This window comes from Stigmatopora argus, chromosome 3 (assembly GCF_051989625.1).
Source record: "Stigmatopora argus isolate UIUO_Sarg chromosome 3, RoL_Sarg_1.0, whole genome shotgun sequence".
In the NCBI taxonomy this organism is placed as follows: Eukaryota; Metazoa; Chordata; class Actinopteri; order Syngnathiformes; family Syngnathidae; genus Stigmatopora; species Stigmatopora argus.
Genome location: NC_135389.1, coordinates 5,999,884 through 6,025,694, shown reverse-complemented (window position 1 = coordinate 6,025,694; position 25,811 = coordinate 5,999,884). Strand labels below are relative to the sequence as shown.

The 25,811-nt window shown below is 39.7% G+C and overlaps 1 protein-coding gene and 1 long non-coding RNA gene across 2 annotated transcripts in view; both read right to left on the bottom strand.

Annotated features, from left to right (window-relative positions):
• syt9b (synaptotagmin IXb) overlaps positions 1-13,699 on the bottom strand; it is a 35,834-nt gene extending 22,135 nt beyond the window's left edge. Inside the window, exon 1 of the mRNA XM_077596840.1 lies at positions 13,135-13,699. Coding sequence (XP_077452966.1) covers positions 13,135-13,282 — 148 coding nt within the window. The 5' untranslated portion in view covers positions 13,283-13,699. The remainder of the gene's footprint in view (positions 1-13,134) is intronic.
• Positions 13,700-20,348: 6,649 nt separating this feature from the next.
• On the bottom strand, positions 20,349-22,103 carry LOC144071577 (uncharacterized). Its single transcript, XR_013299672.1, has 2 exons — positions 21,689-22,103; positions 20,349-20,583 (listed from the first exon to the last, which is right to left on the bottom strand). It is a non-coding gene; the product is annotated as an uncharacterized LOC144071577 (long non-coding RNA).
• Between the last annotated feature and the right edge of the window lie 3,708 nt (positions 22,104-25,811).

Below are 25,811 nucleotides of genomic sequence, written 5' to 3'. Positions count from 1 at the left end.
CTCCCACATTCCAAAGACATCATGGTAGGCTGATTGGACGCTCTAAATTGCCACTAGGTATGAGTGTGAGCGTGACTGGTTGTTTGTCTCCTTGTGCCCCTGCGATTGGCTGGCCACCAATTCGGGGTGTCCCCAACCTGCAGCCCAAAGTTGGCTGGGATAAACTCCAGCAGCTCAGCAACCCTTGTGAGGATAAGCGGCTTTGAAAATGAATGAGTTATTTGTGGATGGTCAACAACTTCTAAAAATGTTATAAAAGTCTTGTTTTAAAAAAATATTGTGTTCCATGTATTGCTCTCATCTCATCTCATTTTCTGAACCTACTTATCCTCATGAGGGTGACGGGAGGTGCTGGAGCCAATCCCAGCTGTCTACGGGACAGAGGCAAGAGACAGCCTGAATTAGTGGCCAGCCGATCGCAGCGCACAAGGAATCGGACAACCATGCACACTCACACCCATACCTAGGGGCAATTTAGAGTGTCCAATCAAACTACCATGCATGTTTTTGGAATGTGGGAGGAAACTGGAGTACACGGAGGAAACTCACAGAGGCCCACAGAGAACATACAATCTCCACACAGATGGACGTGACCTGGATTTAAATCCAGGACCCCAGAGCTGGGAGGCCGGCGCGCTAACCACTCGCTCCACCCGGCCACCCCCTCTTACTACTCATTGCCCCAAAATGAATGTTTAGTGTCTATGTGGCTTTGTACCAAATGGTGTGCTGTAAATTATTTATAAGGACAACTGATAGTGTATATGGGTGACATCATTTTGAGAAGCCAAGAATGAATCGTGGAGGTTTTTAAAACACAGCTTAATCTACGGGATGAATAAAGTTATCCCATCCAATCCAAACTGTGAAATCTTAATACCTACTGCGTGCAAAATGAATTAACTTGGTGGATTATACTTTTCATCTCTCTACTGACTTTTTTTTTTTAACACAACTAAAACAACTAAAAAAGGTAAACATTTAGCTGAGCGAAAAGCTAGGTTTTAAAAATGTTAACCACAATAGGTCAATGTTCAGCATTTGTTGGTTGGTGGTGTAAAAAAAAGCACATTAAAGTGCACTGAATTCCCAATTAAGTTTATTTATGTATTCATTTTTAGTTACGAAAGAAAAAGTATCGCACCCTGTCAGAAACGGTAATTGGTGTGGGAAGGGGAAAAGCTGCAGGCAACGCAGTGCTCAAGTGCAAAATCTTGTCGAGTGGCAGCAGGAGAAAATGGAGAGAGATGGTGAAGAAACGCCACAGCTGGTTTAACTCAAAACGAGTTTTTAAAATGACTGAGAAGACTAAATGAAGTTCATTTTCGGTTGAGGAGAATCATCTTCACAATGATATGGCATTATACATTTTCTTCTTTAAATGTTGAACAGGAGCGGGTTGGCCCCACAGCTCTAAGGTCCTGGGTTCAAATCCAGGTCATGTCCATCTGTGTGGAGTTTGCATTTACTCCCCGGGCCTGCGTGGGTTTCCTCCCACATTCCAAAAACATGCATGGTAGGCTGATTGGACACTCTAAATTGCCCCTAGGTATGGGTGTGAGTGTGCATGCTTGTCCGTCTCCTTGTGCCCTGCGATTGGCTGGGCACCAATTAAGGGTGTTCCCCGCCTCTGGCCCAAAGTCAGCTGGAATAAGCTCCAGTATCCCCCGCCGAAATGAGATGAGATGAAATGAAATCTTGAACATAAGCTTATTGCGCTTGGAATACTGATTATCAATATTGATTGGGGCACCAATGGTTTACAGATTTAATTGGATCAAAAGCCTGACTGCAATAAAAATGTTTCATGTGCACTCCCGAATCCTAATATTCTAACAGCATTTAGCCCATTCCAATTAGGATTTTATTCCCGAGTGAAAAATAAGAAGACTACCTCTACCTACGAATGCTTCTAATTTTCATTTGATATGCAAATTACTGTTCTAATATACAAAAACAAGATCCAAGTCACGAAATCCCCTGTATCTGTTATTTTATTTTTAAATTGTCATAGTTGAGTTGTGTGTGGTTAAAGAAACTTTGACCTTTATTCAAAATTAGTGGTGCAAATGAAATCAAGATGCGGGCCCTGTTATCCATCCATGACTGATATTGTTCTATTTAATGCTAAGTTGGTTTGAATTCATAATTTAAAGTTGTTTAGATGCCTATTTATGTGCATGTGTTCGTGTGCGCCTGCATGAATATATATTTTTTTGCATGCTTCATATCATTTTCTCTCATTTTTGTGTTTCTCGCATCTTTCATACAAAATTGAGACACTTTGATAGAGTTTTGTAGGTAGTTTTTTGGAGTACCATGGAACCAATTAGTGAAATTACATAGAAAATACAGCTCTATTTATGAAAAATCCAAGTTACGAAGCAAAATCTGAAACCAACTAATTTCGTAAGTCAAGATCCCACTGTAGGCTTGGCGGCTGAGTGTTTAGGACAGGGTTGGGCAAACTTTTCGGCCCGGGGGCCACATTGACTTTAAAAATTTGACAGGCGGGCCGGGTCAGCACAAGATACGATACATATAAAAAACTGCATCCGTTAACAGTACATATGAAACATAAACAGAAAAAAAGGACTAAAGTATGAACATACTCATCATTCGTGGGATTTATGGGGTGCTTTCTTGGTTTTCATCAGACTAAAGGTCTGTTCACACACATGTAGAGCCAAATAACACCAGAATCCTCTGTGCCATCTTCTGGATGTTTGTAAATTTGGCTGCACTTAATGAAGCCTAAAACTCAGAGACTTTCAGGGAGTTGAACTTGTCACATTGGAGATCAATCAGTTCCAACTGCAACTCCTCCAACTGCAACTCCTGTGGAACCGTTTCCGGGTCTTGTGAGAAAGGGCATGACACCAGCTGTCAATTTTTCCAAAATCACAAAACCGACGGCAGAATTGCTCATGCAAGTCATCCAATGATTTCCTGTATTTTGACCGCATAAAAAAATTATAATAATTTGGACAACGTCGGCGGGCCGGATTAAAAGGCCTAACGGGCCGTATATGGCCCGCGGGCCGTAGTTTGCCCATTATCTAGTTTAGGATGTCAATCTCACAGTTTTGGGGTCCTGGGTTAGAATCCAGGTCGCGTCACCAGTGCCGAGGTTTCATGTTCTCCGGGCCTGCATGGGTTTTCTCCGGGTCGGGTGGTTTCCTCTCACATTCCAAAAAAACATGCATGGTAGGCTGGTTGGACACTTAAAATTGCCCCTAGGTATGAGTGTGAGCATGAATGGTTGTTTGTTTCCTTGTGTCCTGCGATTGTCTGTTCACCAATTCAGGGTGTCCCCCGCCTTGGCTCCAGCACCCCCCGTGACCCTTGTGAGGATAAAGTGGTTCAGAAAATAAATGAAAAAAAGAAAATGATTGAGATACCACTGTAACTCCTAGCATGCGGCTATTTTCACATTTTTTTCAGCTTATAGACATCATTATTACATAATTTTATTTTCTGTGATTAGAGACCAATTATTTTAATGGGGGTGAATACTGTATTAGAAGACACAAGTCTTAATAACTACAGGGGGAAAAGAAAGTTGTGCAGTAAACAGAGTGGATAATGCGCAAGTGTGAAGCGAGCTATAAGAGACACAGCAAAGCGCATGGAGAGAATAGATACTTTCAGAGAGGAAGACCTTGAGCGATGATTATGTACAAAGTGTCATATTCTATCATATACTGTAGCTCTTTCATAGTCTCACTTGTCATTCTGTGTCAGACTCATCGCAGTGTCTTGCAGTACAGTATTTGGACCTCAATACAGTAAGCAACAAAACGATTTTTTATACAATGTTACTGTCAAGAAAGCACTGTATAGCCACAAAACTGATAGCCTGCTTCAGAAATGCTATCTTTTATGGCAAATTTTACCATATTTTTAGTAATTAGGCTCCAGCTCACTCAGAATAGGTAGTACTGTCATACCTTCAGGTACGAGCTTAATTCGTTCCGGGACTGAGCTCGTATGTCGATTTACTCGTATATCAAATCAACATTTCCCATAGAAATGAACTAAATACAAGTTAGTTTGTTCCCAGCCTCTGTAAAAACTGAAAGAAAAACAGGATATTACAATGGATTTTTTTTTATTGATTGTAATTCACCATCTACTAACAGAGTAACAAATAACAAGTGGTTATGATGTTTAATAATAAAATGAGACATTTAATACAACGCAGGGTTTGTGGATGGAAGAGAGAGAATGAGAGAGAGACTTGATGGACGCACTCATAACGTAACCTAAATTTTAAATTTAAAGTTATAATCTTACGTTACACTAAATTTAAACCTTGTGCAATAACCAAGGCAAAGAGGTTAACGTATTTCACCGCAGCTTTCGAGGCGAACTTCCTGCTTCTCCATACGTCAGGGGTGTCAAACTCATTTTTTGTCGCGGGCCACATGGTAGTTTTGATTACATCCGGAGGGCCGTTATGTCTTCCAACTAGGCTGCCAAAATTAATCGATTAATAAATTGACAGCTTTCTCGATCGTGCTACGATAGATCATTTTTGGACATTCAAATTAGTACAATTTTTTGCAATTTTTGATTTAAATGAGGAAACAGGAAATAATGTACAATCTTCATTTGAATTTCATCATAAAACAGAAAGTTGGCACTCATCATTTACTTTCTCGGGCCACACAAAATGATGCAGCGGGCCAGATTTGGCCCCTGGGCCACCACTTTGACTTATGTGCCTTACGTATTGGCGAACCAGCTCAGTTACGCATACACTTCTCATGTTTTTCGATTATTTCGTGCTCAATATCGATTGTCATCATACGCCTTTTCTTCGCACTGCCCTTCATTGCACCGCTTGCTTTGGACCCATTGTTTTCCCTTAATCCTGCACTGACTAACTAAAAAAAAACATGGAAAAAATGCAGCGCTCCACCCAGTTCTCGTAAAGATCTTCACACGAGGGAGACGCGCCGAGAAAGATAGTGTGCTGAAATCATAAAGAGCCTCTCGCGGCCTGGCCACCTGGCTCTCTCGAGTTCTCGTATCTCAAAATTTATCTCGTATTTCAAGGTAAATATTTGCTCGGAATTTTACTCATATCACAAAGTCCTCGAATGTTGGGGCACTGGTATGTTAAGGTATTACTGTACACAAACTAGATGGTTGAATGGATAGGAAAAAAATGATATAAAGGATATTCCCATTCTCAGAAAGAAACAAAAAAAACTTTATACATCAAGCATGATACGTCCATTCATTCACTCATTCATTTTCTGAACCGCTTATCCTCACAAGGGTCGTGAGCGGTGCTGGGCCTTATCCCAGATGACTTTGGGCACGAGGCAGGGGATACTCTGAATTGGTGGCCAGCCAATTGCAGTGCACGAGGAGACAAAAAACCATTGCTTCCAGGAAGGCTTATTTGTGGTGAATTATTTCAACTGCAATGGTTATATGTTCCATTTAAACATCATAGATAGATAAAGGTTGGTTTGAAGGTTAATTTATTTGCCAATGGTGCAGTGGCACATATGCCTGACTTCAGCGCATATGGTGTGAGATCGATTCCCACACAGTAGTAGTGTGATTAGGACTGTGAATGGGGACCGTGTTAGAGTGAACCCGATGCAAGTCATCTGGGATAGGCTTTAGCACATCCAGTCCTTAACAAGAATAAGCTGTGTTGAACATTGAGGGATGGACAATGAAAAAAGCCAGAAGGCTAGTTTTCATCTTTAGTAGGTACCTAACAATTTTGAAAAAGGACTTTATGGTGAGCAACTGCTCACAAATCAAAATGTGAAATCAGAATGTGAAAAGGACATTGATATACGTATACATATATATTTACATATATATATATATATATATATATATATATATATATATATATATATATATATATATGTGTGTGTATGTGTGTATATATAATACATATAGTGAAGTATTGAAACACTTATAAATGCTTGCATTCTCAGATTTAAAACAGTGAGTAGAACATTAACATATTTGAATGAACATTAAATCACAGCACACGTTCTGTGAAATGAGGGCAATACAAGCCCATACACTGTGTGCCAATTCTGACCAGGGCTCCAGCTGCGATAAGTTAAAAAGAACAGCATAATGTGTATTCTTGACACAGAATTGTGTATATGTATTCACTTGGTACAGATGAGGCCTTTTTCCAGAGTTTTGATTATATGCCTCTTCATAATAATGTTGTCTATAATGAAATCAATCCAATCTCATTCCACTTATTTTTAAATACACTACAGCTTACCAACATATTTCATCACTTTTTCATAGCTAAAATCTTTCTCAATTTTCAGTCTATTTTTAGTTTCTCTATTAAGGTCTTCAGTGCTACACAGTTTGGAACATCTAATTGCATTCAATAGCTTGAGTAATTAAGAGAATTGCAACAGTATACGGGAAGATGCCACGGTCATCATTAAATATCCGGAGACAATTTGATTTATGTAGTGTTATTGGGCATGTGGCCCGTGGGGTGAGGTGGGCCGCTGTTATGTATTCGCAGATATGAATCAGGGCAACATGGGGGTGCAAAATCGTGTTGCTACCTAGCTGGCAGAGCAGGCTCATTCTGATGCCTAAATGAGGAATGTCACTGCTCCTGGCAATTTATTCAAGTCTGCATTGCAGTTCTATGTGGGTCTTATTAAATATGCTAATTGAGTAAAAATCAATGCATGAATGTGCCATTAATTTTTATCAGCTGAGTGTAGGAAATACTAAAATTAATCCTTTCCTTGGGTCACTGTCATTGACAGCTACAAATAACTCAAGACACCCTGTTTGTACTTATTGACTCAGACCTGAAATTCATCAGCCATCCAAAGTTTATCAAGAAATGTGCTTGTTATTACCCAAAAACATAGTCAAAATTAAGGGGTCCCTGTCCAAACAAGACATTAAAATACTTATCCATGCAATCGTTTTTAGATTCGGTCATTACAAAAGCATATACTATACAAGATACTACAGCTAATCCAAAATACTGTTGCTAGACTCCTTGCAAATACTAAGAACCATCTTGAAATTACATCCAAATGGTTTCAGCAGTCCCCAAAAATGTTGAGCCACTTTATACTTTTATTTATTTATTGGTGCATCATCAATGAAAGACTCACATCCTCTACCTCAGGGGTGGGCAAACTATTCCACAAAGGTCCGCGGTGGGTGCAGGTTTTCATTCCAACCCATAAAGACGACACCTTTTCACCAATCTGGTGTCCGACAAGTGCAATCAGTGGATTGCAGTTATGTGCTTCCTTTTTTCTGCATAAATCTCATTCATAAAAGTGCCTTTGCTGGGTCGGTTGCAACAAAATTCTGCACCCACAGTGGGCCTCGAGGACCGGTTTGCTCACCCCTGCTCTAGCATCATCAATGCAAGATCAGTTTTAGTAATGTCACAAAATAAATATTGCAAGATTGCAGAAATGTATTGAATCAATGCCACAGAGAGCCTGCCAACATCAAAAGAAAAAAGGCAGCCCAGTGAAATATTATCGTGTTAGGATTTTTTTTTCTTTTTTGGTTGGTGACGTTGAAATGGTTGTTTGTCTCATTGTGCCCTCCCGTTGTCTCAAAACCAATTTAGAGTGTACTCCACCTACTGCCCGAAGTTAGCTGGGATTGGCTCCAGCAACCCCGTGACCCTCGAGAGGATAAGCGGCATGGAAAATGAGTGAATGAATATGATTGGATGTTTTTCATTTTCCAAACCAGTTATCCTCTCGGGGGTTCTGAAGCCTATCACAGCTGACTTCGGAACTAGGCGGGGGACACCAGGGATTAGTGGCCAGCCATTTGCAGGGCACAAGGAGACAGGCCACCATTCACACTCATACTCTTACCTAGGAACAATTTAGAGTGTCCAACCAGCCTACCATGTATTTTTGGGGTATGTGGGAGGAAACCGCGGTTGATTGTTATTTAAGATGTTTAAATAACGTTAGTCATAACAGCAAGTTTACAAGTCTACAAGTCAAATACGACAGAGCCGGTTAGGTGGTCCCAGATAAATCCTGAAATACAGTGCGAAAAAAATCCAGAAGCCCTGGATTTTAGATTTACATTAGGTCGTATAACAGCTTGAGTTAGTTGTGGCCCGTTTCGATAGTCATGTATAGAATTATTCCATTTTTTTCTTTTTCTTTTTAACATTTGAAGATAGATTGCCACTTTAGATCTTAAATGTAATATTAATATTTGGCTTTCATATCCGATAATGTCAGTGAACAGATTCTTCAGTGAAGAGATTACATATTTGTTCAAAGTTTTACTTTACAGTTATGAAATTGGGAAATTGTCATAGTAACTAAACTCGACTGTACGGACCATGGTTTGGAATAATAATAATCTATTTTGGCACAATGGTAGTGATGTTATCAAGCTGCATATTGACATCGCAAAGACACTTGTTGGGAAGAGTAGGCGGCCCATAAAAAATAAAAAAAACTTGATAATGGTCAGTTTATTTTATTTTCTTAACAATGCTCCTGTCAGAGGGAAGGAGTGCTGTCTCATTAAATTGTACTGTAGTGCCTCATCCCAAGAGTCAACCTCTGAGAACAACTCAATAAGATGCAGCAGCCAAGTCAGCAGTAGGTCAATAGGAGAGAATATGTGAAGTGAAAGGCCATATGAGAGTGCGTCCATTGGGAGGTATTTACATAATGCCTAGATTATACAGAATATGAGAACAGGGAGATATAAATACATGGTTTTTTGTTGCTGTTTTGTTGTTTTGGGGCAGGAGCAGATTTGTGACGACAAAAACATTAAGCTACAGAGAGGGACCAGTAAGTTTGTTTTCCAGGAAACTAATTTCATCGAGTCCCAAAAGGGAGTCCACTATATTGGAGTGTTGCCAAGCAACAGTTCTCAAAATGCAATTAAGAGTGTGATGAAGAAATTCTACAAATATTCATAAATGCTTGCATCATTGAGAAAGAAACAAATGTCTTTATATTTGTTTTTGAAAATGTCATCTTTAGCAGTTTGTTAAAAACATTTGCAAATATATCCCTTGTTAAAATGTTATTAAGTAACAAGGAATGGCAGAGCCCACTGAAATTTTATAGTTCTTTTGAAAAGAAAAACTGTCTCACACAATACCCCTGAGGTACTCATTGAGATAATCAGAAACCATACGGCCTGATTTACAGTCCTATTCATGGTTTCTTTATAATTGTCGTTACTTGAAATATGTTTACCATGATAAAATTGCTCAAATATTGAGAACAATTTACTGTTGGTTTGCCGTGTTATCACAGTAAATTATTGTTTCCTCAGGTACGTAGCTAAAAAAAAAAGTATGCTCTTCCCACTTTATAAAGGATGAACGCCATCATTCATACAGTGGCTATTTGGTGCAATTGAAACTTCCTCATTCATCAAAACGTGGCCCACTTTCACCACTACAACGTGCAACTTGCCATCAAGTTACACCTAAGGCAGGGGTCCTCAATCTTTCTTTACTCGAGATCTACTTTTCAAGTACTTAACCTCCCGCGAGCTCACTTTTCAGCAGTTATGTATGTTGATATACTTTTCATCACTGCTTGAGCCAATATAGCGATTCCACACTACTTTTTTGGTTTTTGTTTTGTGAAGGCGCTGTGGACCAAATTGTCTGTTTCTTTTGACAATTTACTGAAGCCATCTTTCACTAATGTCATCATTGTACCATTGACCTCCAGGAGGGATAAAGGGGACCACATTGTGTGGACAGATCACAAAAAATTGGAATAGTTCAGAACCGTTCCAAGATTAACTTCCTGTCTAGGCAGGTTTTCCATATTCTTTTCACTATGTGGTGGTAAAAAGTCTCTTGGCCAGAAACCCCTCGTCACACAGCGTAATAGATTGAATTTCGTCACCTTCTCTGAGTGTGTAAACTCAAGCTTTGTATTTGTTAAAGCTGAAAACAGAGTTGATGTATGCATCGTTGTTTTTACATAATTGGATTGGATTGGATAATTTTATTCATCCCGTATTCGGAAAATTTCATTGTGACAGTATGTCCCTAAATGCACCGCGTGGCCGATTGGTCGGCGAGTTTCCAGGTGCGGGAGAACTGATTTCTTTCCATGTTGACTACGCCTTACGGTAGATATGTTCGTGCTCTCGTGTGGGCTTCATGTATAGCCTTGATTGGCCCTGATTTGTTTGCATTTCGAGGTATAACTGTCTTTGAGTCTCCAGTGCTTTGTAAACAGGGCATGGATGCAGAATTATGGGTGTGAGTTGACACCATCAAATGTTTGTAAATGTGCATTTAAAGTGTTGCTGCTGTTTGGCTGATATGGGTAATTCGTGTTGGTGGTTATTATTTCCAATGGGGTTGGGCTGAATAAGTGGGTGCTGCTGTCTTGGTTTTTGGTAAGTAAACTTCATTTTAACCTTAGCTCTCTTCAGAATATTCATGTTTTCTTCCACTTTTCAGGATCCCCATGAAAGAGAATTCTATTTCTACAGATTCCTCAAACTAATATTGTGTGCTACTTTGTTTTGGTATCCCACTGATGCTTTGGCTTGATTGAATTGAACTCCTGAAATGCTTCTCATATCATATCTGTACATTTTGCTTGATTGATTTGAAGTGCTGAACTTCTTCTGTATCATACCTGTGCATAATTGTATACAAATGTTTGCTGTGCTATGCGTGTAACTGAAATTTTCATTTCTCATCTAACCCATTTTTCAAAAGAGAATTATTTTTACAACTGTCTTTTGGTTCTAAACAAGCAGGTGGCAGCACTGCTTGTTATTAATAAAAAGTAAAAGAAGATTGAACTTAAATACAGAAAATAATACTGCCTTATAATACATTTCGACACTCGATACAAATAAAAGGTTTTTATTTTGCTGTTTGTTGCATCAACACATTCCCGAGGTCAGTAACTGGAGCAGCAACAATCATTTGTTCATACCATTTCTCTTTGATCTTGCAACTCCTTAGAATAGCTCCAACCAAAAAGCTGCAGCTAACACTGAATCACACTGCCTTGCATGTTTATGTAGAACTAATCATGATTGCAGCAACATGCTGCAACATCTTTCAATTCAGAGAGAAATACAAATTCAACCTCGTAACAGAGGTGAACAGACAGGCTTGTATTTTCAATGATCAGCTTCACCATTTGCATAAACATAACCGGTTCCATAAATAATAAGAGATATTTATCCCAAGGTTTACTGATTTGCAGCATAGTGTTTGATACATGTTGTTTCTGGGCCATTCCATTTATAGTTCTGTGGAAAAGCTGTTTTTAGTAGCTCTCTTTAAATTTGCAGTGGTTCTTCCTCAGTGAAATGTCAAATGTTTGCTAGTAATTTTTATTTAATGTATGCATGTTCTTTTGTTTGGTGTTTAGAAATGTTTTTTACATATGCGTTTGTGAGTATCAATTTAGCAATGACATTCATACCTTACCAACAGATTTCATTCATTCATTTTCCGAACTGTTTACCCATACATCACCAGGCGGGGGACGATATGAAACGGTGACCATCCAATCGCTGACCAACAAAATGTAAAGCATTTAATTGGGATTATTTCAACATATTGTTTTTTTTGCTTTTCCCCAAAATTAGTGGGTATTCATACAAGAATTACTGTACCCCTGTGGGATAAGCTTTGAGACTTTTCACCATTCAGTTAAAGGAGAACGTATCACAAAACATTTGTTTGTATATGGTTCACAACTTAAAGGTTAGCTGTTCATTGTTACCTTTACTTAAAGTAGATGAAACTTTGCAGTCTCTGTGACTTTAAACCAAGAGATGGCAATCATTTACATGCAGAAAGTCTGCATGTGATGCAAAGATATGGTATGGTGTGTGTGTGTGTGTGTGTGTGTGTATGTATATATGTATATATATATATATATATATATATATATATATATATATATATATATATATATATATATATACACATATATATACATATATACATATATACACACATGTGTGTGTGTGTTTGTTAAGTAACCATCTTCTTTTAGATAGGTGAATTTAGTACACAGGACGTATTATTTCAAATGACTCTGATAAAACAATGTTGGGAAATTGTGTGGTTTTGGTAAAATTTGGCATCTGCATCTTAATGTCATCTAAAATGGATGTTGTGACCAAATTTTATCTTGTTACACCACAAGTCTTAATATATATTGGCAGGATCCCAACAGTTTGTAATATTATTTTCATGTGAAATTACACAATAACTCAGTGCACTAGACTGACAGCAGACTCTAAGTTTACAGGACAGTTTTTTGATGTAGATCAAACTACGTGTGTGTGCGTTTAGAGCAGACTAATACAAGAGGAAGTGGGTCACTGCTCCTCAAGGGAACCAATCTGGTAGCTTGAACTTCCTCTTGATCATACATGTTTGATGAATTGTATCATTTTTAAAAGGCAAAGGCCCCACCTCACAGGCAATTAACAAAATCAACAAGCACCAAGCACACAATAGGAATTGCACATAAATAGACTCAACCTAAAACAAATAGTTTTAGAATAGATTGGACACCTTACAACCAACAAACAAGTCATAAACATAACATTTTCTTTTACTAATGTCCTGTTAAATTGAATGAATTGCACGTTCAGCATTTCAGGCTGGCTTTCTTGGTTTCTGCTTAAAAACAACTCTGAAAAAGCTTACAAATGCATTCCACACGCATGGGCAAAACATTTGAAATAACTACGACGATATATCTCTGAGCTTGTTTGTTTTTGCCAAAGCCATGAATGCAAAGTGCTGGGAGCTAAATGGAATGTTGGGTGGGGCATTTCTCCATTAGACTTTCCATTATAGCTTGCTGTGTTAGACAATTGACACTTTAAAAGACCTACGCAACAAGTTAGCAATTACCACTTTTGTCACATTTTGTATAAAGCAGTGCCATAGGTCTATAAATCAATAAAATTACAAGACTTGTGCACAGACTGGATATAAACAGAATGTTGCACGTGAAATCAGGATTTAAAGGTAGATGAAGCTGCCTTTTTCATTAATTGACTTTTTTCGCTTTATTCTTGACATAATTTCCATTAAAATCTGAGGGGGATTTTTTTTTTTATCTATTTTTTTTTTTGCCTTACCCGAGTCCGTGTAACGAGGTCTGGCCAGATCCCTAAAGTAGTAGGTGAAATCCAAGCAGTTGTCGTCCTGTACCTCTCCTTTGGAGCACAGGTCGGAGAGCAGCTCGAGCGCCTTTCGACAAATCTCATACTCTCTTTCTTCAGGCATTGCCCTCCAGCATCCTCCTAACTGGTCCGCCACCCTGTCCGAGGCTGCACCTCAGTCGCACAATCGAAGACGCGCCTCAGTCGCACGGTCGGAGACGCACCACAGAAGCGGCACCGCGCCTACACTCTTGGACGTCGACGCATCCGCGAAATCCGACGAAAAGAGTGTTAACCTAGACTTCGACTTCGTTATTACGCAATCAATTAGGATTTGGATGTGTTTCCATCTATTCAAAACATCTTCGGAGTTGATTTGTTGTGCTTTTCGCTCTCTTTCGCACGCCCGCGCAAATATTGCGGCTTCCCAAAGCCTGCCTCCGGCGTTGGATTCTCGCTGGTTCGCTGCTCAGTCATCAATGGCTGCGAATGAATGAGTGACTGGATCCTCTCTGCTCTTGGTGATTCAATGCACTCGGATGTTGAAACGCACAGGAAGTTAATATGCCTCCATCAACGCCCCCTGAGATATGCACATACTCGACGCCCCTCTCCGCTCTGATATTTATTTTAAAACAAACAAACACACAAACAAGGATCTAAATGCAAAGCATGCTATTCCTCCACTGGCTAATCACGATGAGTTAAAGCATGTCAGATTGTTAGCGTACATATATAGGTGGCTGAACAATGAGATGAGGCGGCCCGGTGGATAGAGTGGTTAGCACGATGGCCTCACAGCTCTGGGGTCCTGTGTTCAAATCCAGGTCGGTCCACCTATGTGGAGTTTGCATGTTCTCCCCGGGCCTGCGTGGGTTTTCTCCGGGTACTCCGGTTTCCTCCGACATTCCAAAAACATGCATGGTAGGCTGATTGAACACTCTAAATTGCTCCTAGGTATGAATGTGAGTGTGCATGGTTGTCCTACTCCTTGTGCCCTGCAATCGGGTGGCCACCGATTCAGGGTGTCCCCGCCTCTGGCCCGGAGTCCAGCACCCCCCGCAACCCTATTGAGGACAAAACAGTTCAGAAAATGAATGAATGAACAATGAGATGTAATGCACGTTTGTGGGCTTTACTGATGAAAGCGATAAAGACCAAGCTTAATAGATAAATGTCCCATTAGAGCTCGGATGAATGGAATAAAGGATTTAATGACCCTCGGCTCTGTCTCGGTCAGTTCATAAATATTTAAAGACAGGTTCACCAACATTAGAAAAGTTAGAAAAATGTAGTTCTAATTATTCATTCATTCATTTTCTGAATCTTACAAGGGTCACAGGGGGGTGCTGGAGTCTATCAGGAGCTGACTTCGGGCACAAGGCGGGGACACCCTGATTTGGTGGCCAGCCAATCACAGGGCACGAGGATACAGACAACCATTCATGCAACACTCATACCTAGGGCCAATATAGAGGGTCCAACCAGCCTACCATGCATGTTTTTGGAATTTGGGAGGAAACCGTAGTACCTGGAGAAAACCCACACAGGCCTGGGGAGAATATGCAAACTCCACACAGTGAGGACCGACCTGGGATTGAATCCATGGATTCGAACCCAAGACGCCAGAATTGCAAGGGCGACGTGCTAACTACTCTTCCACCAGGCTTCCTTAGTTGTAATTCAGTTATGTTTTGCACAAACGTTGCAACAGACTACAGAGCAGCTGCCAAAAACAAAAGTGCCAAGAGAGAAAAGGACACTAGGGGTACCCTCCACTTGCCCATCTGCATGGTGTGTTACAGGAGGGAGATATGGAAAACCGACTGGATAGGGGTTCTCGAGGACCGGACTTGGCCACCCCTGGTATATAGCCTAGTCCACACATGTCAAAGTGGCGGCCCAGGGGCCAAATCTGGCCCACCGCATCATTTTGTGTGGCCCGGGAAAGTAAATCATGAGTGTCGACTTTCTGTTTTAGGATCAAATTAAAATGAAGAGTATAGATGTATATTACATTTCCTGATTTTCCCCCTTTTAAATCAATAATTGTAATTTTTTAATCATTTTTTCTGTTTTTAGTTCAAAAATCATTTTGTAAAATCTAAAAATATATTTAAAAAAAGCTAAAATAAACATTGTTTTAGATCTCTAAAAACTGAATATTCAGGGCTTTTAATCCAGTTCTTTGAATCCATTTATTTTAAAAAATATCTAAATATTATATCTAAAATGGTCCGGACCACGTGAAATCAAGTTGACGTTAAAGCGGCCCGCGAACCAACACCTGACACCCCTGGCCTAGTCGGAGTCTCAAATTTATTTTATAACCATTGATTGCCTTGAATCCACAATGCTACATGTTGTGCACTACACAGCAGAGGGAAGCCACAAGGTGCTGAGAAACTGGTTACCCATTGTGAGCCAATGCCACATGCCGAGGGTTAATTATGCCTGGATGTCATACCCGTAATGAATATAATTGTTCCTCTAGGAAGTTATGAACGACACCAGACAGCGTACACAATAAAATTAAGTCATGCAACAATAAATAAATCATAAATCGGAATATTTTCACCAGACAAGGTAGGGAACTGGTTAAAGATTAACCACTAAATTCCAGAGCTCCAATGAGCTTTTAAATATTAATATTGATGAGTGAGCTTGTGAAAATAGAAATATAACTAATTATATTTTCATAAAAGCAGATGGCATAACTTATGGAAATCTCATATCTAGTATGTTCATTTTGCTTATAATGTTAAGGTCCGTGGAGGTCAAAGTACATTTGAACCAAGGAGGCATTTTACAAGATTTGTTCAAACCAAAATACACGCGAAATGCAGACACGAAAAGGAAGTAACAAAATGGCAAAAAGGTCAACGGGGATCTAATAAAAAAACAGAGGGTAACAGGCAATGAGCAAGGGCTACAAGAGAAGGATAAAAGGATTAAAAATTTAAAAGAACACTTCAAACCCACACAAGGCAGCGGATAATAAATACTGTATAACAATCACTGAATAAAAAACAAGACAAACACGCAACTAGCGAATAAAATCAAGAACTAAGGCACGAAATGACAAACTTGGCGATGGCAACTAGCAAGGCAATATCTCAGCAACCTTCATTTGGCTGGCCTGAGTTTAAACACTGTCCTGACGAGATGAAGCACAGGTGCGATGGAGGAAGCTCCGCCCACCGCTACACACCTGGACTCTGTAATGGAAAAAATACAAGCAGACCAGCAGCAGAACATGAGGAAGATCCCAAGGTGTTCCCAGGCCAGACGGAAGACATAATTCAAACTCACCTTTGACATTCTCAGCTGCTCAGCATCATGGCACCCACCTGGGCAATGTGTCAAACAGGTGTGCAATGAGGATTCTTCAACTTCCTCGGTTATTTTCTCACCTGTCCCATCTCTTTTGAAACATTTTGCAGCCATAAAATTCAAAGTTAATAACCTTTATAAGTTTGAACATTAAACATTTCGGTTTTGTAGTGTATTTATTTAAATTCAGGTCTGAATAAACTTAGGTGTGGTTTGCAAATCATTGTATTCTATTTTTGGTGTCGGCCCGATGAACGTGCGGTTCGCGCGGCGGCCTCACAGTTCTGGGGTTGATGGTTCGATTCCAGGTCGGTTCTCACTGTGTGGAGTTTGCATGTTCTCCTCGGGTTTGCGTGGATTTTCTCTCGGTATTCCGGTTTACTCCAAGCATGCAGGCTAGTGGTCTGGCGCAGGCCCGATTCTTGAAGGTGGTGGTATGATTGTGAGTCTGATTGGTCGTAATAACTCATAGTCCTGTTCTTTGTCAAATAAACCAAAAAAGAATAAAAAACAGTCTTCCATTTTCGCTGTTGGGTATGAATGCTACAGTACTACCGCCAAGCTCTTCTGTTTAGTTTCATTACTGTGGCAGCCAGCGTTTTAATTGTTTGTTTGTTTTCCCAAGAAATTCAATCTTTTTATCGAAAAATGGTTCAACACGAACAACATCAACACTGCCAATTTCAGTCTTCATTCTCTTCCACCTGACCGAGGCAGAACCTAAAAATTGGACACTTAGCACCAGTAAGTAGTCTATTCTGTTGTTTCAATGTGAATATTTTCCTCAAAAGTGCTTCGATTATGTGAAAAATGTGTGACGAATGAATTGGCTTGTTTTGGGGGCTAGACTGCAGTAAAATACATTGGTGTTAGACGGTTAGCATGTGGGTTAGGTCCCCTAGTGAATGGACCATCTCTGTGTTATGATACTTCAGCCACCGGCTTGAACTTGCACAGTACAATCGCATATTTTTGCGACCCACATTTTCTTTTTTAAATGCTGTATTCCATGATAAAATAGAATAAAAAATCATCTACGTACTCATTTTCCATTGATACGCCCTTTGCTGCCTCAATGACTCTTTAGACATCATTGTTTCTTGTTAAGAAAACTGATGGCAACGTTACATATAAATAATATTTGCGTTAGAATTTTAATACTACTCATGGAATTGTGTGAGTCGGGATTGTTTGTCTCTTTGATAAGAATTCATTAATTATTTTGGTGTGTAAAAATCTGTGATATGGGGCCTTTCAAGTCAACATTGACGGATGTCTTGAACGACTGACACCACTTGTTTCTTGCATATTTCAGAATTTGTTGGATGAGCAAAGGAAAGCAAAACAATGTATTGGTAGTACAGAAAGGATTGTGTCTTAGACAGATTTTGCATATATTAAAAGCAAGTTAACCAACATCGGATGCCTATGCAGTCTTCACTGTAAGTGGATGTTTAGATCGTCAAAATTAGCAACAAAGTAACCCACATAATGCTTAGTTCACCTTTAGAATGAATCTATTTGCAACTACAGTATGAACTGTATATACTTTAGTTTTGACAACAATGTTTCCAATATTGTTTTTCACCCACACTTTGACATTTTTTCTTTCTAATGTTTAACAATATGAGGTTTTCCTTTATCAAATTGTGTGTGTGTGTGAAGGACAGCTCCATATATGAAAAATTAATAACCAGGAAGCTCCCTGGTGTAAAGAGGCATAGGGTACTGCTGAGTAAACCCCAGGTACATACATTAATTAAGTTTAATCAAGTCACGTCATTAAATCGCTGAGCATTATCAGTTACACTCTTTATACTGCTGCTCAAAGCCAAGCAATCATTTTCCAGTCTTAATGTGATCCCAATATTTATATACAGAAACTTGAGACTAGCACCGCTAGTTTTAAAACAAGCTGATTGACTCAAACCTTGTGGCCCAGTGGATTAAATGTTTAGTATGTTGGGCTCATAGCTCTGGGGTCCTGGGTTCAAATCCAGGTTGGTCCACCTTGTGGAGTTTGCATGTTCTCCCCGGGCCTGGTTTTAAAAATGTTTTTATTCAGAAATAAAACAAGTGGTAGCAGTCCACAGCCTGGTGGTTGGGGACCCATGCACAAAATAACATTATTATTAGAATACAGTGGCGGTCCGTGCATTTTCTCGTAGCGCCTTCAACGGGTAAAATCCACTTCCTAGCAGCATTTAATGATTAAATACAAATACTGGAGCTTTTCAGACATTACAACTGGGCCAGGGGGTGATTTTCCTGGGAAAAGACAGCGATGGACGTCAATGGCGAAACTGCAAAAATTGCACTAAAATGGGGTAAAATCCACTTCCTAACATTTAGTGATTAAATACAAACACTGGAGCTTAAATACAAACACTGGAGCTTTTCAGATATCAGAACCGGGCCCACAATTGAAATATTATTTAGGATTATAGCCATATTTTACTCACCAAAAATCATTTTTAACTGTACACAATATCCATCCTCCTTTCTTCCTTCCTTCTTTTCTATTGCCATCAAAGCTAATACTGAAAGTTGAGCCTGTCCTGTCGTATTTCTGGCATAGTCTGTCTTGAAAATGGCTTTAAATCAACACAACAATATATTTGCTTGTGCAGCTAGCTCCAGATACAGTTTGGTAGCTAATCATAGTTGGTGAAAGCGATGACATATCCCTACGCCTGCGACAGGGCAATGACGTATCCCTACGCCTGCGACAATACATTCTGGTGTTGCCAACTCGAAATTTGATTGGTTAAAGCAAGTCTTATCGATGCTTGTTTAATGCAGCAGAGCACGCAGAACTGATTGTGAAGGCTTTGAGGCAGTTTTCTGACTCTGGCAACAAATAATGGCTGAAATGTGATTGGTTAAATGCTTCAATATGAAAACACACATCTGGAAGCAATGCAACCAGGGGGGAAAGCAATGAAAGGAAGCTAACAGACAATTTGGAATTATTTAATAAGTATTGATGGACCAAATATATGATTCAGATATTTCTTAGGCCAGCAGAGAAGGCCTTGAAGGCCCTGATGACCCGCCACTGTTAGAATATAATTTTCATATGGGTTGGTGCTTTGAGCTTGAGTGGGACTGACAAAGACGAACTCCAGACAGACTGAATGGAAGACATTAGATGTTCTGACTCAGATTATTCAGAATGTTAAAGCAAAGCAAAAGGAAGGCAGATGTTTTAGTTTGTTTGAAAATCTAATTTAACCCCAACCAAATTTAATTATAGGGCCAGTACTTTGAGAGTAACTAGTTTTTCAAGGTAGTGTCAATCCATACAAGATGGAGCCTTTTCCAAGAAATGCTACATTTTCATTGAGTGTATATCTTGGTTGTCCAGACATTGTTACTGTGACCTTGAAATTTAATGATAGGTATTCTATATGCTATACTTTGTACAGCCTATGCGAATACAGCAGAATACTTTCATCTAAACTAAGTTAAAGCACTGTACTTCAAATTTATCTACAAAATACAAAAGAAATGTGACCTTTTAAGCATTGCATTATGATTTGGAATTACACATAGAGCAAACAATAATACAATAGAGTAAGGCTCAATATTTAATTTTTTTAAATGGTAAAATGTGATGATGTTATGTGCAAGTCCCAATAGATGCAGTTTGAATCTGCCTCTTCAAAGATGAACGTAACATCTCGTAACATCTCTTTGCAAAGACGTAACATCTCTTTGCAAAGAATTAGCAACAACAATTTTCTGCAGAGAACATTTTGTCTTCCTCATACTAAGAGCACCTCATATAAGAAGATACGATATTTTAAAATAATAAAAAAGGAGCAACTATCCATCCACTTACTCGGTCACCTATGTTTTGAATTGAATTGAATGCTTTTATTGTCATTATACAAGTATATTGAGATTTAAAACTTTCACCACATACTGCACAAATAACAACAACAAACAAACAGACAAATAAATAATCAATAAATAAGAAATAAATAATTAAGTAGTCCATGTGAGATCAGCACAGCGGAGCGGCCTTGTTCCGTTTTAAGTCCAGGATGAGTTCCATGGTTTTGGAGACGGACAAGCAGTGTCTATGGACTCAACAACAAACAAACAGACACATAGATAATCAATATATAGTCATGATAAATAAATAATCAATAATAGTAATATATAAATATGTAGTATTTTGTAGAATTATACATTTAAAAGAACCACGTTTATACATACTAAGAAAAATATAAAGCGATTGCATCCTGTTACGTAAGCGTGGCATCGTCGTTGGACGCAAATGCAGAGAAGCAGTCAAGGACTTAGATGGAGTGCTCGAACAAAACTTTAATTACTTAAGGCAGGAGTCTTTAGAAAATAACAAGGACTTAGAAGTCAAATCACAAAACCAAACCTGACAGAAGACATGGGGAAACAAGGAACATTGCGTGGTAACTAGGCATGGAGTAAACAAATCCAACAGATCCAACGCTGACTAACAAACACACGGGCTTTAAATAGACAGACGAGGGCTGGTTATCAATCATGTGCAGCTGGTTACGAGAGGAAGGGAAGACAAGAGGTGAAAAGCAAACAAACCAACCAAAAACCCAACTAACCCTAACAGCCTCCTGTGTTCAGACTCGTGAAAATTCTGTCACGGTTGTTATCCTTGGTGTGTCTCTCATGGTGGTATATCAAAATCAATGTATATTAAACTAATTTTAAAAAATGAAGTAATGGTTCAAAACACTCTGTTTTTGATGCATATAGATATTGGCCTTAAAATCAAAGTTATCAGTCCAAATATGTCTAAGATGGCGCCGTTCACGCGGGAGCCAGTGGCAGTAGCTCTGTAAACTCTTATGTTTTTCGTGTTTTACAGCCCTTCTATCTTTTTTTAATTACGTTTTAATATTTCTTAATACATTCCTTTTTACTTTACTTTGTACTTTATACTTTTTACTTTAATGTTTTTACAACTTCCCTTGTTCTGTTAGCCTGGCTTCTTTCGGCTACTTCTTTTTTGGGACCATTCAGCCATGCCTACGCTGTCACACACATGGGACTAGCTGTTACATTACGCAGCAGAGGGAGCAACACCTCAGTGCCGCCGGAGATTCGGAGCTGGACAAAAGTGCTGGGAGAAGAGGCAACGCTTCTGACCAACCATTCCATCGTGGGATAAGATGGAAGAGCTGTCGGCACTTACCAGCAACGGAGTCGAGGGGCTCTACTCTGCTACTGTTGTCTTCAGCTCCAGACTACTGAGGAACTGTGCGGATAAGGTTGGAAGAGTGACTCTGCATATTTTCTACCTCGGTCACAGTCTGCAGAAGTTCCCCATCTTGTGGAAGACTTCCTGTGTGTGGTTCCAGTTTTTGTCCAACTTAACGTCTTTTGAGTCTGTATCCGTTTTTGCTACCGCAACCAAAATGGCGGCGTTCAAGTGGCAGCCGGTGGCGGCAAGTCCGTCCACTCTTGCTGGTTTTGTGTTTTTGCTGCTTTTCTGTCTTAATGATTTGATTTGGTGATTCTTAATGATCTCATTTACTTTGGTTTGCTTTGTACTTTGTGCTTTTGCTTTGTTGTTCTGCAGCCTTTGCGACTGTGATGTCTAACTTATAACTATGCCCTTTCTTGCTACTGTCACAATGAAATTTCCCGAATACGGGATGATTAAAGTTATCCAATCCAATCCAATGTTTTGTGGATCCTTCTCAAAGTCTGTACAAAAAGAACTCACTTCAATTCTTCCACCTCCACTGCCGGAAGCTACGCAACATCTATTACAAGCAGTGGCTAACCAGGAGCGTGAACACTGGGCTTTCAACTCACTCAATCGATTCTGCTTCGCAGGCTTTGTCTAACCATCGGAGATAATGAGAGCAAGGATATGCAAGATAATGTATGTAAAATATAACTGCACACTGTATGCCAAACTGCTATGTTGTGTATACCATGCAGGAACCATTACATACTCCAAACTAGTTGAGAACATCTCAGAGTTGAGATCTAGTTTCTAGAATTTCATTTTCAATATACTATCTTTACTGATGTTTTTAAATTATTACATGAGCTATGATCCCAAAAAAGTGCTTGTCACTACTCAGTTGAAAATTGAGTCCATTTGTCACATTCTTGTTAGAAGCATACACATATGCTGTATGTTTATTACAGGACCGTGTAATAGCCAAAGCAAGGTGAGAACAAAACCTTAAACGTACGTGGCGGCTTGCCTCCATTAAAATCTACATATCGTGAAGCTGTGTTTTATAGTCAGTGTCACAAAAAGGAAATCCTTAATCTTTTGGCTCATTCAAATCAATGTGTAATCAATAGGCCGTCTCGTGGTGTAGAGGTTCACTCGCCTGACTTTGGTGCGGGCAGGAGCTGGTGGCGATATGATTGGGAGTGCGGATGCTATGTGCCCTGCGACTGACTGGTGACCAGTCTTGGGTGTAGTCTGCCTTTCGCCCGAAGACAGCTGGGTTAGGCTCCAGAAACCCCCGCAACCCTTTCGAGGATGGGCAGTATGGAAGATGAATGAATGAATGTATAATTAATAGAAGAATTAATACTAATACTTCATGGTAAGCTAACGACAACACCAGTGCTGAATTCATGCTTATTTTGTCACGTAATATTACAACTTATTCTCATACACTTTGTACAACTTTATTCTCATTAACAACTTTATTTTCATAGTAATCGTATGATTTTAATTTTGTAGTTGTATCCCCCCTCCCTTTCTTTGGCCCTATAGCGTCATTGTATAGCCTACTGTATGTTTAGTAATGAAAACTAAGCACAACAACAACACTTTTGGTTGAACATAAATGTAAATATATATATATCATTTTTTTACCCCTGTAATGGACATACATCTGCTCCCCTGATTTATAATTTGAAACCAGGATAGAGAAACTTGTTGATCCCTTTAACTTCACTGCAGCGGATGTTGCTCTTTCACAAGCTATGAAGAACAGAGCAGCCGGTGTGGAGATGAACAGATCTGTTGTGTTGCTCGAAGGCAGCTGGGCCTGGCAACCAGCCTTGCTGCATCCTCTCGAATCATGAATTTTGATCACCCACAACTGAAACACAACAGAGCAGAGCACCTGTGGAGTGGAATACAGCTGCACCTGTTGCTGCCATAAACCCAATTCCAGTGACAGTAGAATGGTGTGGTAAACATAAATATAAATAGAATACATACATTAATTTCCGAACTGCTTATCTTCACAAGGGTTGCAGGGGGTGCTAGAACATATCCCAGCCAACTATCGGCACCATGCAGGTCAACATCCTGAATCTGTGGCCAGCCAATAACAGGGCACAAGGAGACGGACGACCATTCCCGTTCCAACTCATACCTTGGGGCAACTTAGAGTGTGCAACCAGCCTACCCTGCATGCTTTTGGAATTTGGAGTTAACCGGAATATCGAGATAAAATCCACGCAAACGCGGGGAGAACATGCCACTAACCACTACACCATCAGGTGGCCACAATTGTTTCTCTAAATTTCTGTTTTTCGTTTCTTCAAGCCATAGAGTTGCCATTTGAAAATGACCCCAAAAAATTATGTCATAATGATGACTTATTTTTTTCATCTTCACCTTGTAGAAATGCTTCCCGTAATAACTGAGTGAAAATCGATTTTCCGAACCGCTTATCCTCACAAGGTTTGTGGGGGGTGCTGGAGCCTATCCCAGCTAACTACGGGCACCAGCCAGGGGACACCCGAATTGGTGGCCACCCAATCACAGGACAGCAATCAAAGGAGACGGACAACCATTCAGATTCACGCTTATACCTAGGGGCAGTTTAGAGGATTTAACCAGCCTGCTATGCATGTTCTTTGAATATGAGGGGAAACTGGAGTACCTGGAGAAAACCCATTATGCAAGAGATTATGCAAACTCCACACAACTGGGATCGAACCCTCGAGGCCAGAACTGTGAGGCCAACGCACTAGCCACTCCTTCACCGAGCCACCCATTGGGAATGCATAATTTTTGTCTGTGGTTGTAAGACCTTTGGACAATTCTTTTTATTTGCGCATTCAGCCACTGATATGGATCACAAGGTGTGGCTCACCTTTTTGTTCTAGTTTATTCTTTATTGGGTTGTGGTCAGGACATGGTAATGGCCAATCATGTTAGTGAATACCAGCCTTTCTCATCCATGTCTTTACTTTGCACACTGGTGCAAACAAAAGACATTTTGGGACAGGAATGGGCTTTCAACAAACTTGCACCTGTCCAAAGATATTTGCCCAGTGAAAACTGTTACAAAGTCCGGGCAAGCATGCGTGAAAATGGGGATGGACCCAATTACAGGGAAAGAGGGAAGCCAGCCAGGGTGGTGGTAACTCAAAAAGGTTAATTAAAGAGACCAAAAACATAGTGCCAACAAAGGCAGGGGATCCAAAATCACAAAGGTAAACCAAAAGAAAGACAATCAACCAAACAAGGGCGAGAATAGGACGTTCACTTAGCACTGACTCGGACGCAACAAAAAATTAACAAGCAAAGGGAACTTAAATACACAGACAATAGATTAATGAGAGATGCGTGACACAGGAGGAGGTGGATAGGCCGAGACACATAGGGGCTGCGACAACAGGTGAACGCAATGGACAATTGAAACGAGGGGGAAAAGCCGAGAATAAATCAACACAAAATAAACTCTAAAAGAATACAAACCTAATAAAAAACAATGCTGAATACTTGGTCCTTTTCAACAATTCAAAATAAATCCTGGTAACAGTCACAGGAAACTATCACTGAGCAGGAATAGATACCACTTTTCCTGCGCCGAAGGCAGGTGAATGTTGCATAACCAGACTCCATAAAGACACAGATTATTTAAGTAGTATATCAAAGTAACATCCCAACCAGACAGAAGACCCACTTATTCAACAGCATCAGTTTTAAACCTCACAAATTGCTCCTGAAATGAAGGCCCCAAAACTCACATAAACACACTCTTAAACCTTATAAAAAGCCTTCCCAGAAAAGATAAAGTTGTTGTAGCTACAAAAGAGGGGACAACGTTATACTAAAGAAAATAGATGAGGAATGGGATGCCATTTAGTTTTCCATAACTGGTTCAAGGCAGGTTTACAAAAGGCTTTTGGGAATATAGTGTACACTGTGCAGTATACAGAGGAAGACATATGTTAGACTCAAAGACATTTAGATGTCTTGCTGACAGTTCATAGTTTTTTAAAGGTCTTACTTCGCAAATTAAAATGAATCTTTCATGAGAGTACATTTTAAACTGTGCATGCTCAAATGTGAGCAATGCACATAGAATTTGTTGGTCGTG